Source organism: Lepisosteus platostomus, chromosome 8 (genome assembly GCF_059453375.1).
Source record: "Lepisosteus platostomus isolate fLepPlt1 chromosome 8, fLepPlt1.hap1, whole genome shotgun sequence".
Classification (NCBI taxonomy): domain Eukaryota; kingdom Metazoa; phylum Chordata; class Actinopteri; order Semionotiformes; family Lepisosteidae; genus Lepisosteus; species Lepisosteus platostomus.
Genome location: NC_142618.1, coordinates 15500678 through 15518823, shown reverse-complemented (window position 1 = coordinate 15518823; position 18146 = coordinate 15500678). Strand labels below are relative to the sequence as shown.

The following is an 18146-nucleotide window of genomic DNA, read 5'->3' as shown; positions in this document are numbered from 1 at the left end:
CCTGGATTACCTGGAATTCAACAGAGTGACAGACTGGTGTTTTATAATGGGGAAAAGTGGGTGCCTGTGAGTGAAGTTCCCCGTCTCGCCCAAGACCTACTGATTCGTGTGTTCCTCCCAGTGTAGGAAAGGGTGGGTCTGACTGGGTGTCCCACTGTGCAAGTGGGAATAAGACGGATTTCTTCCTGGTAAAGGAACACTAGCCATGGTGAGTGTGCCAGGGGTTCCAGGGAAGGAGAGGAAAGAGGTGTATTTTGCACAGAAGAAAAAGCGAATTTGGGAGTTTGTAAGGAATATGTTTCTTCCAGCTCTCGCAGTGGAATAGGGGACCTAAGAGTTCTTCCATGTGAGAAGAGGGAACTGAAGGTCTTTGAAGGACTTCTTTTGGAACTGGGCAGGCTTCTCTGAAAGGTACTAGTGGTCCCTTCTTAAGAGCCTGGGTGGGCTTTGCAATCAACCAGTGACAGATGAGCAGAATGTGCACTTCTATTTGGGTGAAGTGCTGACTCTGGGTTTCATGTAGTGTCTTGGGGGTTGGTGTTTTTCACAGTAGTGTCCAGTCTAAGGCTGAAACTGTTGATTTAAATGTTTCTGCCTAATTTGGAGTCATTTGGGTGGCTCTCTAAACGTGGGTGACTTAGGCAGGGTTTTTGGGATGTGTTCTAGGGAGCCTGAGGTAGGGTTAGGGTTTCAACACCACTGAGACATTTTTCGACACATTTGCTGCTCTTTAGGATGCGTTTGAAATGCAGGAAAAGCATTTGTTTCCTCAAGAACAAAATCTGGCTCAATTTTCCAGTTTTGTGGCTAAGCCGCTCGCCTGCCAAAAAATCAAAAATCAAAAGTTTGAAAAGGCAATGTATACATGCTAAAATAGTGTCCGATCAGACACCATGTCTTTGTTAACCTCTCTTAATGCTGTGTTAATATACTGTAGTGTCTAGTCATTCTATGCTCCTAAAAGACTATTTCTCATTGTCTGGATCGGATTAGTTTCATTGTGGTTCTAACCTGAATATGTCTGTACTTCAGGACTGTCTTCTCATTTATAGATCTGAGAACCATTTCATTTCTAACTATATGTGTGGCAATCCCACTGATGGTAAGACCAGCAGCGGATCTTAAGCTGTCAGCTGGAACAGCGATGTGGATGAGGGCGAGGGGGACTGAGCAGGACAGGCAGGGAGGATTCTGAAGCCTGACAGGGACTCGGGGAACCAGTGGTGCAGGCAGACAGGCTGTGGACCGACTGATACTGGATACAAGTGAAGTAAAACTTGTACTTCAGATAAAAAGATGAACACTGTCACTTGTCCTTGTCAACAAAAACAGACTAAAAATGGTTCTCTATCCAGAATGAAGTTGGTCGATCGCTTGACCCAAATCCAGCATTCGTTTGCAAATTCCTTCATTTAAAAAAAAATGCACTGCACTTTTTGGAGTTCCCCAAGATGGCAACCTATTGCCCAAATCTCTTCCTCCCCCCCATCTATGCCTGAGCCACTGATGAGCCTGCAGAATGATATTTGGGTTCTTGAGAAGTTTCTCAGTTGCTCTCCCTCTGCTGTGGCAATAAGAGAGGCTCTGCCCTCTTCCTGAAGAGCAGATGTTATTGGCTATGGGAATTCTCTAATTCCTTGCTTATCAAAGTCGCCCAAATCACTGTCTTGTGCCACTAGGTTAGGTGACTTAGGAAGGTGGGTTACTGTACATTGCCTTCTGGGGAATGTGGTTCAGACCAGAACCTCCCGCACTCTTGAATCGCCTTAAAACAAAGTGTTTATTAATGATCCCATCATTGGATTGTGGTGTGAATATATTTGCAAGGCACTGTAACCTTGAACAGTTAAAATGCAACGATGACAAAAACTGACCTTTTTATTAAAGAATTTTAACTTGATCAATGACCGAATTAATTCAACAATACTATTTCAAGACAAGACAGCAGTAATAATTAAGTCCGCAAATTCGTTATGGAACATAAGAGTTCCAAAGCAATAAAAGTGCATGGACAGAAGTTTATTGCAAACTAAAATTCTCTGCTCTGGTTTTGAAAATGTCCTGAAGCTTGTACAGGTGCAAGTTAGGTGTGCTGGAGCTCATCAGCCAGATAAGTTAATGGTTTAATCTACACAACTAATATGAAACTGCCTGAATTGGCCGAGCAAGTTACATTTCTGTAAAAGATGAATCCATACAATTAAGCTTAAAAGCAAGTCCCTTCACATTAAAAGAGAATAATTAGTTTAGCCAATTATTTGATCACCCCAACCCCACCTCTTAAACACAACAGAGTTTAAACCATGGTCTGTAGTGTTCATAATGCAGACGTTTACATCAGTAGTTCTTGAAGCACAGATGTTCTGCAGGGTCGAGAGAGATACGGACGATGGACGATGGACACTCCGGTACATTAACGCTACTCTTGACCGAGGTGTGTGCTGTCATTAGTTTTGTCTGTGTGAGACAGAGAGAGAAAGGAGTGAAAATCTTGGATGTATGGTCTTACATTTTAGTACATCTGTACATTCCTATCTGGGATAGTGGGTGGGACACCCTACAGATACAGAGCAGTTCACATGGTCTGTGATTCAGCACTGTGAAACGATCAGAGATAATCAACAATCCTGTTACTCTTATCCATCTGTGTGAAAGAACGAGCTGTTCCAGGTCAATTTTAAGCACTTGAATGAAACCTGTCACCACAGAAAGAAACTTCCTCTTTCATGTCAGAAGCACCAGTCCAGACCTGTGGTCCAGCTTTCTGGTTCCAATCCAGACTGTGCCACCAGCACAGCAGCACCATGATTCCCACAACTGGTAAAGTTGTCGGATACCTACTGGGGTCAGGAGAATCTCAATGGGGATGCCTCGAACATTTTATTCTGCTTAAAAGATTCTAAGAATGCTCTAATCCAAAATAGCAGGGCACAGAGCAAAGTCAAATAATCAGGAATGACTGGCAACCTGAACACAAGATGGGTCACATTTGAGATGAGGCTGTTTCATCCATCTGGCAGGTTTTGACATCAGTAATTAATTGATCTCATACATTAATTGAAGGAAACCAGGGATTCGACTTTAACAAGGCTGTGCAGCTTGTTCCACACTCAGTTTTAAACACATTTTCCTGTAGTTTCCAGCTGGAGACCTCTTGTTTGTTTCACTATTAATTCAGAAGAAATCTCATGGGTTGATTTTGTCAGGGCCCTTGAGGATTTTGATTGCATCAAATCCCCTTCTAGACCCTTCTGTTCATGACTAAAGAGATTCAGTTCCTTCAGCTTGTCAGTGTCAGCTATTCCCTCAAGCCCTGGAATGATTCCTGATCTCCAATATCTTGTCTACAGTGAAGTGACCACAACTGTATACGATATTCTAAACGTATCCTTAAAAGTGCGTTAGACCACTTTTACATAACTCTTGATTTAAATACTCTAAGCTGTTAACTACATATCCTAGCACGTTGTTTGCCACTTAAGTTCCCCACATTGTCTAGAAGATGCAAGTTAAGGTGCTTATTTACACAATGGTGTATTGATTTACACAGGGGCAGCATAGTGGTGCCTTGCAGCAGTGGGGCCCTGCTTTCAGTTCCTGGGGTGCTATCTGTATGGAGTTTGCATGGTCTCTATGTGGAGGTGTGGGAGGTGCTCCCGTTTACTCCCACAGTCCAAAGACATACTGGGAAAACTGGCTGTGGCGTGAGTGTGTGCTTGTCTGCGTGTGCCCTGTGATGGACTGGCAGTCGGTCTAGGGTGTACCCTGCCTTGTGCCTGCTGCTTGCTGGGATAGGCTCCAGCTCCAATGTGATCCTCTGATGAAGAAGAGTTCAGAGCCCAGAATGCTGCCAGCTGCTGTGAGCCCTGGTGTGGAGTCTGTAGCTGTGAGGTGACCCTGTTCAACAGCAGCCCTGATTAAACCTGGGCTCAGGCTCTAATGACCCAGACAGACAGCTCCTGTCTGGCAAAACATTTCAATAAGGGAAGACAGAAGGGAAGGAACAACGTGACTTTGTGAAATTCATGGATTCAGAGCTTGTGTTCTTACATTTTTCTTTTCCTTTTTCTTCTTGTTGTTGTTGTTGTTGTTGGCGTTGGCGTTGTTGTTGTGTTGTTGTTTATTTTTGCAGCGGTAAACAATCAGTAAAATAAACAGGACTACAGCCAGGCCTACAATTACTCCTAGAGTTATCATCCATGATGGGAAGGCTTTCCCTGAAACAGTCAGAGACAAAGATTTAATAAGGACTGGACACTCCAGTACATTAACACTGCACTGAGAGAGAGGGGTTAATACAGTCCAGACACACTGACTGGACACTCCAGTACATTAACACTGCACTGAGAGAGAGGGGTTAATACAGTCCAGACACACTGACTGGACACTCCAGTACATTAACACTGCACTGAGAGAGAGGGGTTAATACAGTCCAGACACACTGACTGGACACTCCAGTACATTAACACTGCACTGAGAGAGAGGGGTTCATACAGTACAGACACACTGCCGACACCTAAATAATTTATTTATTAAAACATGTTGTTGGTTTAGTTTTACAAATATAGAGTAGGTGAGTATTTCAAAATGTTTTCAGCACAACAACAATTAAACTTGTTTATAAGTTACCACAGACCTGTTAAGTGAATGAAAATACTTCCTGTGCCTTATCATAAATATACAAACACTTTATTTAATGTATAATAAATACGCAGTATAAAATTCACTGAAACATACAAAACCCAAACCACATCTATCGTAAGCAACTGACCTACCTCTATAGGACACTGTTGATATTCCCAAAATCTAAACCTATGTAGTATTTTTACCTTGTTTTATTATTCCCCATCAGGAATGGGATCCAGATAAGGAAATCACGGGTCACATGGGCACGTATTGATAGCACACGGTCAAGTATACAGTCTGGCAAAGTGCAGTGCTCACAATTTTCCAGCAGGTAGCGATCACCAAGCAGCCACACTCCACCATGTGCACCATTGCACTGTGGAGTTCTCGATGTTAAGAAGTGCAGTGAATTCAACCATGCTCGATAAAAAGAAGATTCTTTTTCCTAGTAGTTACTGGGAAAATGTGTTGCAGTTATAAGCGATGCATTTCCTTTAAGGTGTAGTATAATTCCAGATCACTTTAATTTGCGAAGATGCCGAGCTGGACAGTACTGAAGCTCATGACACACAGATTGTGACCGGACTGGGTCACGGCTGTAGATGTATTCTGTAGTAATTTCTGAGGTCGGTGTTCTGTGGTTATAGCAAGTATCCTGTTAGGTTTCCCTCTGCCCCTGTTGGTTCTCTTCTACTTGCGACTGCTCTTCCTCTTTCCTGAAGGGTTCTCTCTCATTGGGTGTTATATTCATGATTTGACTCTGTTCCCCTGACATTTTGCCGTTATGGAGACGCACCTGCAATCCAGGCATGACCTCCTTCAACATCTTAGATCTCTCGTATTTCTCTAGTAACTAATACATTAAAGGGTTTAAGACTTAACCGAAACGGTTAATTAGTATCGACATTAATATGAAAGATGTGTAGAATCCTTTTCAATTGTGATTTAGTTACTTCCAAACGTAACTCTTTTTACATTAGCTGTTTCCAGTTTGTCCATCCCCTCTATAACAATTGTTAGGTGAATTTAATACACATTTTAGTTAAACTGTCTTTTGAAGGCCTTTATTTTAAAAATTACTAGTGTATTTGTTTAGGGAATATAATTGGTTAATACCAGTGAGTTTCAGGATTAAAAACCAACCCACTAATCAACCTCCCCATCCACTCATTCAGAACTGCAGTACAGACCATAGGAGTCCCTCTCACTCATTTACTGTGTCTGTCCCAGCTGTGCAGTATCTCTCAGTGCAGTACAGACAATAGGAGTCTCTCTCACTCATTTAGTGTCTGTCCCAGCTGTGCAGTATCTCTCAGTGCAGTACAGACAATGGGAGTCCCTCTCACTCATTTACTGGGTCTCTAGCAGCTGTGCAGTATCTCTCATTGCAGTACAGACAATAGGAGTCCCTCTCACTCATTTACTGGGTCTCTAGCAGCTGTGCAGTATCTCTCATTGCAGTACAGACAATAGGAGTCCCTCTCACTCATTTACTGGGTCTCTAGCAGCTGTGCAGTATCTCTCAGTGCAGTACAGACAATAGGAGTCTCTCTCGCTCATTTAGTGTCTGTCCCAGCTGTGCAGTATCTCACCAGGGCAGTAGTCCTCGAGCCTGACAGAGGTTATGCTGCTGTCGACAGGGTTAGTGACTGAGCAGATGAGGGGCTCAGAGAGTCCTGCTGCCTCCAATTGAAGAGTCAGGTTGGTGGAGAGAGCAGAATTCTTGGTGGAGATCAGTGACCTTCCCTCTGTGAGCCAAGACAGGGTGACCCCTCTCCCGTTCTCCACTGAGCACAGCAGGGAGCAGGATACGTTCGATGGAGAGGCTGAGTAAGAGGCCTGGACTCGTGGCTGGGACACAGGACCTGTACAGGAGACGAGACAGAGAGCACTAGGGTTTTACTACACTGTGCATATAGAGAGAGGGGAAGCAAAAATATTGTTCAAGTTCATTGGTTAAAGAAACATCTGGGATGAACTTAAATAAGAATTAGAAAATAGTACTAAACTCTACAATCCTCCTTGATTGATTAATTTTGGGGTTTAATTAATGCCCAGGAGAACAGGAAACCAGAGAAACACCGAAGCAGATCTTAAACAGAAGTCCTGTAACTCACAGTTAATGGTCAATGAGGCTTGAGCACCAGAGGCACAATGACATTAACTGCTGTGACATCGTTAACAGGATCTTTTAAGATTAGGCAGGCCCAGACCAACAGACTCACCAGATCTTATTTACAGTGCAGGGAATTCAAAACACCACAACCAATAAAACGGAAGAAAAGCCTACACTCCTCTGTGCATTACTAATGAAATTTCTCAAAGTCACCAACTAATGTGGCAGAGCAGCTACACTACCGGCCTCCATACAAACAAAGTCTCTCCCAGACTCTTTTGAATATTTCAGAACAACTTGCACCTCGAATTCCTTCTGTCCCTGATCAGTCTTTGTCCTCCAGACGAGAGACATCCTTCTTCCTCTTCCTGCTTTTTAAATAGTCAGCTGGCCAATCAGCTTCCTGCAACAGGTCAGGTGACCGAGCAGCTCATTTCTCCAGAGGAATCTTGGGAAGGTGGACCCTGCTGGGGCCGTGCCCTCACGCGCTCACCCCCTTCATGAGGTGGCCGACTGAATAACGGCCGTTCCAAGGCCACCTCCCCCCGGATTTTAAAGCAATCAAGGGTGTGTCGGGACACCCTGCTGCAGAGATGTGCCTCGCTCAGAGCGCAGCTCGTCATTCAGCCCTGCTGCCACTCTGCCTCTCCTCCAGCTGAGAGATCTTGGCTTCCAGTTGCTGCTTCTCACCAGTGAGGACTTTCCCCACGATAGTTCAAGTAGGGAGCTATGTCAGCATGCACAGGCTTCAAGGGAACAAGTAAAAGTTTGTTCCATGTTAAAAACGGATTCAATGATTCCACCTTCCCCCTTCTCTCAACGACAGACTCGTTTCCTTCTAATCCTCTCTGTTCATTTGCAGGTTTTGACTTCGCACCACCTGAGTGTCCCCTGCTCCCACCTCCCCTACACTCCTGGCGTTTGTTCTCCCAGCTTTATCAGCTACTGACTTCTCCCTCTCTCACAGCCGAATGCAGGCTCCACAGCCAAAATATTGTGTTTCTTTTCAGCATGGAATAAACCTTTACTTGCTCCTTTCCCCGGGATGTTGCTGGCCAGCTGGTCGGCCTGGGCCTGCTCCTGGGCCGGTTGTGCTGCAGTCAGGCCCTCCTGCAGCCTCATCGGCTCAGCCCTCAGGCTCTGGGCTCTCCTTCTCCTGGGTCTGGGCCTCCTCCTCTCCATGGCACCCCGGCTCCCGGAGCTCTTCCTCTGGAGACACAGCGCCTCCGCGTTTCCACCCCTCTCCGGACCAGCTGTCTCTTCTCCGCAGGGGCCTGTCTGCTCTGGGCTTGAAGACTTTCCACCTCCGCCTTCCTGTCCTCCGCGTCAGCCTCTGTTCCAGTCACTCCAGTCTGGAGCTCCTGCGAGTGTATCAGCCTTGACCTGGACGTTTCCACGGCTCTCCAGAGGCTCGGGATTTCCCCTGGCTTCACGGTCACCTCACTCAAACATCTCTGCAATGGGAGCTCACTCTCTGACTGGCACCAATATCCCTGCCCTCCTGTCCACTCCCTGACTGACCCAGGACACCTCCACTTCCTGCTTTTTAAGCAGTTGCCTCACCAATTATCTACCAGCAACTTGACATGTGACAGAGAACAGCCACTCATCTGGGGGATGTGGTTCCTACTTGGGCCATGCTCTTACACTGTACACAGAGACACGCTGACTGTACGTTGTCAGAGACAGTGACATTAACTGTTCACAGTCAGAGACACTGATTGCACTGTCAGAGACACAGTGACATTAACTGTACACAGTCAGAGACACTGATTGTACACAGAGACGCTGATTGTACACTGTCAGAGACACTCTGGTCATACACTGTCAGAGACACAGTGACATTAACTGTACACAGACACACTGTCAGAGACATTGATTATACACAGAGACACACTGACAATAACTGTACACAGAGACAGTGACATTGAATGTACAAAGAGACACTGATTTGACACAGTCAGAGACACACTGATTAAACACTGTCGGTAACAGAGGGATATTAACTGTACCCAGACAGAGACACACTGATTGTACACAGTCAGAGATGCTGTGGTTATACACAAAGAAACAATATCATTTACTGTACACAGTCAGAGACGGAGTGGATTGCACACTTTTAGGTGACAGTGACTGATATTAGGCACACTTACTATAAACTGCAAGAGAAATATGTGTGATCTTGCTCTGTCCATCTTGGTTTTCCACATTGTAGTTCCCAGTGTCTGTAATAGTGAGGTTCATGATATAGAAACATCCATCCTCCCTGGACCAGTGGATTTTTCTGTTGTAGACCTTGTCAAGACGGCCGTTCTTCACTGAGGCCTGCACACCGCTGTCTGTTTTCAAGAGGCCATTCTTACTGACTGGAGCTGGGAGCTGGACGGACTTCCCCTCAAGACAATTGATCTTGTGTGCTTCAGACCTCGCAGTCACCTGGCACAGACCTGTAAAAGAACGTGAAATTGACGAACTGGTTACAGTTTTGGGAACTTTTTGCAACCTGAGTTAATAGAGTCTCTTACCGAAGATGCAAATTGAACCATTGTATTTGAGACATAAGACTTTAATCGATTGCAGAATATTTTAAACCCATTTATACGGCTGGGTATTGTACTGGAGCAATCTCAGTGATGTATGTAAGAAAAGTTACAAACAAGAGGAGCCATTCCGCCACTCTTGCCCATTTGGCGGACTTTAGTTAATTGATCTAGGAACTCATTCACCTCTTTCTTGAAAGAAATCAGGGTATCGATATTCTACATGGTTGGGCAGTTTGTTCCACACTCCTACCACTCTCTATGTAAAGTGCCTCCTGTACACGGTTTTAAATGCAATTTTCTTTTTCGCTCTTTGCTTCATGTTTTCATTGGGTTAACTCTCTGGGTCTACAAGGATTTTTAATACTTGTGTAAAGTCCTCTTGTAGTCCTCTTTGGTCAGGTCTAAACAGATTCAGTTCCTTCAGTCTGTCAGTGTAGGACACTCCATTCAGACTAGAGAGACTCAGTTCCTTCAGCCTGTCTGTGTGGGACACTCCCCTCAGACTAAAGAGATTCAGTTCCTTCAGCCTGTCAGCATGGGACACTCCCTTCAGATTAAAAAAGGACTCAGTTCCTTCTATATAATACCTGTGTGACTGCAGGCTCACCACCCAGGATGCTACAGCCTCCAGCAACTTTCTATTTACTGTAATAACCAATTCTCAATTCAGACACGCATGTTTCCCTGACTGCCTGCTGTAATTTGGTTAAATCTTCAAATAATTCACACACGTTGGTCAGGCAAGACCTCCCTTCTCTAAATCCATTCTGTTTCCTAGGATATTATCTCCATATACTGCATGTGATACTCTAAACTGACTCTAATACATGTAACTTTACATGTACCAGAAGACAGACTTACAGCTGTGTAATTACTTCATTCCAGTTCGTCAGCAGACCTTTTATTAGTGATGGGCACTATATGAGCACATCTCCAGCCCCTGGATAGGAGCCCTGCACTGAGAGACTGCTGGAAGAGCTCTCTCCATGGTTTCTGAATAACGTGTCTTGTTTTCTTTAGTAGTGCTGGTCAGATACCAGCATGCCCCGAGGACAGATTATCAATTAGATGGCCATTGACTAATTGATCTGCTTGTCTGTTTGGGCTGTTTGACCATTTTCAGTAAATGGTCTCAGAAGTCCTTCGGGCACATTGTTCCGGTGTGAATTTAAAGGGGGTAGTCATTGGTGATCTGGTGCCTTCTGTCGATCAGCAGTTCTGTGCAGGACGAGGTGAGCCAGTGACAAAAGAGAACACAGCGATCCTTCTCTGACTTACACAGCGTGCTCCTATCAAGAACATTTGATCAACCTCGCACGGCTTTTCAAATGACACGAAGAATCACTTGCGCCTCATTTGATAGGTCTCCTGGAGCCCATCAGCGAAAGACGATAAGAAAGTCAGCAAAATGTCTTATTGCTTCAACTCTCTGAGAGTTTCTATGTGATCTACTGCCAAGGAGGGCCCTAGCGAAACGGTGTGCTACACACATCAAATACTAGCATCTGCAGAGTTGACAAAGCGGAGAAGTGTATTCACACCCCACGACTTGAGGTGAATCACATCAAGCAGATGATGTTGAAGGAGATGTTGTCAAAGCTGAGTAATGACATTCTGAGATTCTCCAAGCTCGTGGATGAGCACAAGGGGTTTTTCTGATCTCATTAATGAAGTGTTAGAGTGCGTTTACACTGCCTACAGTGTACATTTACCCAACCAACTTTTCCAGGTTTTTCATTTGTAATTATTTTTCAGAATGTGTGAGCATTTGTTTTTCACTAAGAAGTTGTGGGTTTTGGGTGATAGATTTATCGCACAAATCTGGTTTTTCATGATCTGATAATCAGATTCACTATCAATACGTAATTCATTTTGGTTTTCTCAGGTCAATTTTTCGAAATTCCAGTCCAGTTATAAGACTCTTATCTTTTTTATCTTTTTTGAAAATCAAATGAAATAGCAAACAGAATAAAAGAAACTAGTGACTGAAATTGCTTCTTATTGAAAACATTTATTACTGTCTTTTGTTAACCCTTTCTGTATCATGTATACAAAGCGTGTTTAGCTAACTGTTCTCCTGTTCTTCAATAAATAGTTCTCAATAAATTGTCCGACAAATGATTTTCTGTCTCCTCTCCTGTACAGGTCCTGTGTCCCAGCCACGAGTCCAGGCCTCTTACTCAGCCTCTCCATCGAACGTATCCTGCTCCCTGCTGTGCTCAGTGGAGAACGGGAGAGGGGTCACCCTGTCTTGGCTCACAGAGGGAAGGTCACTGATCTCCACCAGGAATCCTGCCCTCTCCACCAACCTGACTCTTCAGCTGGAGGCAGCAGGACTCTCTGAGCCCCTCGTCTGCTCAGCCACTAACCCTTTCGACAGCAGCACAACCTCTGTCAGGCTTGAGGACTACTGCCCTGGTGAGATGCTGCACAGCTGGGACAGACACTAAATGAGTGAGAGAGACTCCTATTGTCCTACTCCTACGTTAATGTATGTTGTCAGAGACAGTGACATTAACTGTTCACAGTCAGAGACACTGATTGCACTGTCAGAGACACAGTGACATTAACTGTACACAGTCAGAGACACTGATTGTACACAGAGACGCTGATTGTACACTGTCAGAGACACTCTGGTCATACACTGTCAGAGACACAGTGACATTAACTGTACACAGACACACTGTCAGAGACATTGATTATACACAGAGACACACTGACAATAACTGTACACAGAGACAGTGACATTAAATGTACACAGAGACACTGATATGACACAGTCAGAGACACACTGATTAAACACTGTCAGTAACAGAGGGATATTAACTGTACCCAGACAGAGACACACTGATTGTACACAGTCAGAGACGCTGTGGTTATACACAAAGAAACAATTACAATAACTGTACACAGTCAGAGACAGAGTGGATTGCACACTTTTAGGTGACAGTGACTGATATTAGGCATACTTACTATAAACTGCAAGAGAAAAATGTGTGATCTTGCTCTGTCCATCTTGGTTTTCCACATTGTAGTTCCCAGTGTCTGTAATAGTGAGGTTCATGATATAGAAACATCCATCCTCGCTGGACCAGTGGATTTTTCTGTTGTAGACCTTGTCAAGACGGCCGTTCTTCACTGAGGCCTGCACACCGCTGTCTGTTTTCAAGAGGCCATTCTTACTGACTGGAGCTGGGAGCCGGACGGACTCCCCCTCAAGACAATTGATCTTGTGTGCTTCAGACCTCACAGTCCCCAGGCACAGCCCTGTAAACGAACGTGAAATTGACGAACTGGTTACAGTTTTGGGAACTTTTTGCAACCTGAGTTATTGGAGTCTCTTACCAAAGATGCAAATTGAACCATTGTATTTGAGACATAAGACTTTAATCGATTGCAGAATATTTTTAACCCATTTATACGGCTGGGTATTGTACTGGAGCAATCTCAGTGATGTATGTAAGAAAAGTTACAAACAAGAGGAGCCATTCCGCCCGTCTTGCCCATTTGGCGGACTTTAGTTAATTGATCTAGGAACTCATTCAGCTGTTTCTTGAAAGAAATCAGGGTATCGATATTCTACATGGTTGGGCAGTTTGTTCCACACTCCTACCACTCTCTATGTAAAGTGCCTCCTGTACACGGTTTTAAATGCAATTTTCTTTTTCGCTCTTTGCTTCATGTTTTCATTGGGTTAACTCTCAGGGTCTATAAGGATTTTTAATACTTGTGTAAAGTCCTCTTGTAGTCCTCTTTGCTCAGGTCTAAACAGATTCAGTTCCTTCAGTCTGTCAGTGTGGGACACTCCCTTCAGGCTAAAGAGACTCAGTTCCTTCAGCCTGTCTGTGTGGGACACTCCCTTCAGACTAAAGAGATTCAGTTCCTTCAGCCTGTCAGCATGGGACACTCCCTTCAGATTAAAAAAGGACTCAGTTCCTTCTATAAAATACCTGTGTGACTGCAGGCTCACCACCCAGGACGCTACAGCCTCCAGCAACTTTCTATTTACTGTAATAACCAATTCTCAATTCAGACACGCATGTTTCCCTGACTGCCTGCTGTAATTTGGTTAAATCTTCAAATAATTCACACACGTTGGTCAGGCAAGACCTCCCTTCTCTAAATCCATTCTGTTTCCTAGGATATTATCTCAATATACTGCATGTGATACTCTAAACTGACTCTAATACATATAACTTTACATGTACCAGAAGACAGACTTACAGCTGTGTAATTACTTCATTCCGGTTCGTCAGCAGACCTTTTATTAGTGATGGGCACTACTGTATATGAGCACATCTCCAGCCCCTGGATAGGAGCCCTGCACTGAGAGACTGCTGGAAGAGCTCTCTCCATGGTTTCTGAATAACGTGTCTTGTTTTCTTTAGTAGTGCTGGTCAGATACCAGCAGGCCCTGAGGACAGATTATCAATTAGATGGCCATTGACTAATTGATCTGCTTGTCTGTTTGGGCTGTTTGACCATTTTAAGTAAATAGTCTCAGAAGTCCTTCGGGCACATTGTTCCGGTGTGAATTTAAAGGGGGTAGTCATTGGTGATCTGGTGCCTTCTGTCGATCAGCAGTTCTGTGCAGGACGAGGTGAGCCAGTGACAAAAGAGAACACAGCGATCCTTCTCTGACTTACACAGCGTGCTCCTATCAAGAACATTTGATCAACCTCGCACGACTTTTCAAATGACACGAAGAATCACTTGCGCCTCATTTGATAGGTCTCCTGGAGCCCATCAGCGAAAGACGATAAGAAAGTCAGCAAAATGTCTTATTGCTTCAACTCTCTGAGAGTTTCTATGTGATCTACTGCCAAGGAGGGCCCTAGCGAAACGGTGTGCTACACACATCAAATACTAGCATCTGCAGAGTTGACAAAGCGGAGAAGTGTATTCACACCCCACGACTTGAGGTGAATCACATCAAGCAGATGATGTTGAAGGAGATGTTGTCAAAGCTGAGTAATGACATTCTGAGATTCTCCAAGCTCGTGGATGAGCACAAGGGGTTTTTCTGATCTCATTAATGAAGTGTTAGAGTGCGTTTACACTGCCTACAGTGTACATTTACACAACCAACTTTTCCAGGTTTTTCGTTTGTAATTATTTTTCAGAATGTGTGAGCATTTGTTTTTCACTAAGAGGTTGTGGGTTTCAATGTGTAAATTAAGGTAAAATAAATTCTGACTTAACGCATTTTGGTTTCAGGCTGTTAGACCACGAAATGTTTTATTTTCTGAAGGGGTGTGCAGACTTTCTATAGGCCCAGTATACACCACCTTCCATCCCAAATAATCCCAAAGTGCTTTATGCATAGGAGGTGACCTAGATCACCTCCCTACCTATAACAGAAGATGAAGGCACTCTGCCTTGTTTAAAAGCTGTTGGACACAGGCTTCTCCCTCACAAAGTGTTTTTTCAGATGGAAATCAAGAGCTAAGATGGGCATGACTGATATAACAATATCAGGAGCCTATTTAATAAGTTATGCCTGATCTTTGCCATTGTTTGCTCCCAGTCACATAAGGAGATTCAAGATTTCTTTATTTGCCATATACAACAAGTGTATTGGAATGCTGACTCGTTCAGCTGTACCCAGTAACATTAGAGAAAACAAAATAGCCACAAATGACAAGCAGACATGGACAATAAATTCTGACAATAGACGTTATATTACAGCCAAGACAGGACATAGTGCAAAGAGTGCAGTACCTTAAAGTGCAGGTGCTAATTTGAGGTGTTTATGATATCAACTGCTTGGGGGAAGAAACTGTTTTTGAATCTATTGGTCACTGCGATACCTCCTACCAGAACCCAGGGGTGAAAACAGATAGTGGCCTGGGTGAATTGGGTCCCGAAGTACAGCTCGAGCCCGGTTGTGGCAGCTGTCGAGATATATCCGGTCGATGGAGGGTAGCTCGGTCCTAGTGATCTTCTGCACGGACCTCACAACAATCTGTATGGCTTTTTTTACTGTAATACCACCAGTCCGGACACTCTCAATCGTATTGCGGTAAAAATTGGTGAGCGTCTTGCTCATCCCCCACTTCCTTAACCCTCTCAGGAAGTGAAGGCGCTGGTGGGCTTCAGTGAGGAAGGCAGCAGTGGTCTCTGGCCAGCTCAGCCTCTCACTGATCTGGAGGCCGAGGAACCTGAAGGTGCTGACAGTTTCGACTGGAGCCCTGTGAATGATGATGGGAGTCTGAAGTCCAATATATTCTCTTTTGTTTTGCCGATGTTAAGTGTGAGGCTGTTGTTGTGACACCAGTCCTCCAGCCCTGCTACCTCACTCCTGTAAGCGGTTTCATCATTGTTGCTGATGAGACCGATTGCTGTGGTGTCATCGGCAAACTAGATGATGCAGACAATTTGTGGTTTGATGTTTTCAGAAAACTTCATAAGGCAGAATACAACATGATACTAAACATTTAGTCAAGTCTCTTCTAACTCAAAACCTAGAGGTCTTAGCCTTCTATTGGGATAATATTGAAGTAATGCAAATTGCATGTGCTTTTGTTGTACAAATGCGTATACTTGTTAAAATGCAAATATGGTATTGAACGATGCTTGCATTTTAATAACACTTTCTGATGCAGAAAATGTGCCTTAAAGACAATTTATCAAGACAGCGTTGCTGTAACAAGGTGTTTTGAACGATTATGTATAATCATGGATTATATGGGACCATATTACATAGGAACTATATGGGATGATATAGACAGTGAAGATGAGCTGTACCTTTGAATACTGAATTTCAGACCAGTCCCATTTTGGCTAGTGTCTCTTTCTTTTTTTTTTGGTCTTGTGTTCTTTCTTGTTGCAGTACTTAAATAGCCCAAGGCCTTCACAGTCTCCTGGGATGTGACTGGATGACATCGTTTTTTTGGACAGACTGGACTTCCGAGTGTGAAGAACTGCACAGTCACAGTGGAAGTCATGAGCAGTTTGACAATCCTGAGACACTAGTTCAGGGAGGGTTTTGTCAACGAACAGACAAATCTATTTCTCCTGCCCTGGCTATATAGTATCGTGCATTGCACTCAAGAACGGTCAAAAATCAAAAGTTTGAAAACACACTTTCTATATGTCTTGTCTTTTGCATTAAAAACCAGACAAAACAATGCACTTAGTTTAGTGGCACTTGTAATTCTAAGCAGTATTCGGCCCAGCACATGCTTATACCATACAACGTTTCAGTAGCATAAGAAATAGCTGAAATGTGTTTGCATTGAGAGGGCCAGCGTCCCTGTACGTCTCTGCGCTCTGCACTCAGCGAAGCTCTGGGAAAGCGGTCCTGCTGTGTGCGAATCTGCACACTGTGTGGAGGGTAGTGTGGTCTGGGTGGGGGTGGGGTGTGATGGTGGGTCTACATATACTGATGTGTCTGAGATGAGCTGAGAGATCTGCTCTGCGCACTGAGGAGAGATGGGCTGCCTCTGTCTCCTGCTCCTGACCCTGAGCCTGCTGGGTAAGTGAGCTCCTCTACCGCACTCAGCCAGAGTTCAGTGACAAACTGCACTGGGACAACAAGACTGGACTCTTCTACATCCCAGACATGAAGTCCAATCACAGTGGAGTTTATGCTATCGAAAACAAGAGTGAAGACAAGGGCACAAAAACTGAAGTGAAATTGACAGTGTACAGTAAGTGAGCTACAGTACATGAAGTTAACTACTACTGACCACCCAGCTGTTGGGGGCATAACCGATTGGGTTGGTGTCATCAGTTCCTTTGAGGATTTTCTCTACTTGCATCAGGAACGTTTTCTCTGTTGAAGAATAAAGAGATTGAGTTTCTTCAGTCTGTCAGTGTGGGACCCTCCCTATAGACTAAAGAGACTTGGTTCCTTCAGTTTGTCAGTGTGGGACACTCCCTTCAGACTAAAGAGACTCAGTTCCTTCAGCCTGTCAGTGTGGGACACTCCCTTCAGACTAAAGAGAATCGGTTCCTTCAGCCTGTCAGTGTGGGACACTCCCTTCAGACTAAAGAGATTCAGTTCCTTCTATAAAATACCTGTGTGACTGCAGGCTCAGTGCCCAGGACGCTACAGTCACCAGCAACTTTCTATTTACTGTAATAACCAATTCTCAATTCAGACACGCATGTTTCCCTGACTGCCTGCTGTAATTTGAGAATCGCTTATGAAGAACTTTATCCAAAGTCTTCTGAAAAACTTGATAGACCAGACACTTATACTGTGTCTCTTCATTACTGTGGTTATATCTTTCATTTCTTCCACGAAGAAATGTCTTGCAGATGTACAGTAAATAATGTGTGAACAGCTCAGTCTTTTTCATAAGTAGGCTGTTCTTTCTCAGAGTTTCCCAGGCTCCACACAGTGGGGTGATAGATTCATCGCACAAATCTGGTTTTTCATGATCTGATAATCAGATTCACTATCAATACGTAATTCATTTTGGTTTTCTCAGGTCAATTTTTCGAAATTCCAGTCCAGTTATAAGACTCTTATCTTTTTTATCTTTTTTGAAAATCAAATGAAATAGCAAACAGAATAAAAGAAACTAGTGACTGAAATTGCTTCTTATTGAAAACATTTATTACTGTCTTTTGTTAACCCTTTCTGTATCATGTATACAAAGCGTGTTTAGCTAACTGTTCTCCTGTTCTTCAATAAATAGTTCTCAATAAATTGTCCGACAAATGATTTTCTGTCTCCTCTCCTGTACAGGTCCTGTGTCCCAGCCACGAGTCCAGGCCTCTTACTCAGCCTCTCCATCGAACGTATCCTGCTCCCTGCTGTGCTCAGTGGAGAACGGGAGAGGGGTCACCCTGTCTTGGCTCACAGAGGGAAGGTCACTGATCTCCACCAGGAATCCTGCCCTCTCCACCAA

General features: G+C 44.1%; 1 protein-coding gene across 3 annotated transcripts in view; it reads right to left on the bottom strand.

Annotated features, from left to right (window-relative positions):
* Positions 1 to 1860: 1860 nt before the first annotated feature.
* LOC148656742 (uncharacterized) overlaps positions 1861 to 18146 on the bottom strand; it is a 29454-nt gene continuing 13168 nt past the window's right edge. The window contains exons 3-7 of one of the 3 annotated variants that reach the window (XM_088642562.1): positions 12259 to 12552; positions 8896 to 9189; positions 6219 to 6491; positions 4051 to 4217; positions 1861 to 2457 (exon numbers count right to left, since the gene is read on the bottom strand). In XM_088642562.1, coding sequence (XP_088498688.1) covers positions 2338 to 2457; positions 4051 to 4217; positions 6219 to 6491; positions 8896 to 9189; positions 12259 to 12552 — 1148 coding nt within the window. In that variant the 3' untranslated portion in view covers positions 1861 to 2337. The remainder of the gene's footprint in view (positions 2458 to 4050; positions 4218 to 6218; positions 6492 to 8895; positions 9190 to 12258; positions 12553 to 18146) is intronic. The other 2 variants (XM_088642563.1, XM_088642564.1) reach the window with 2 other exon arrangements.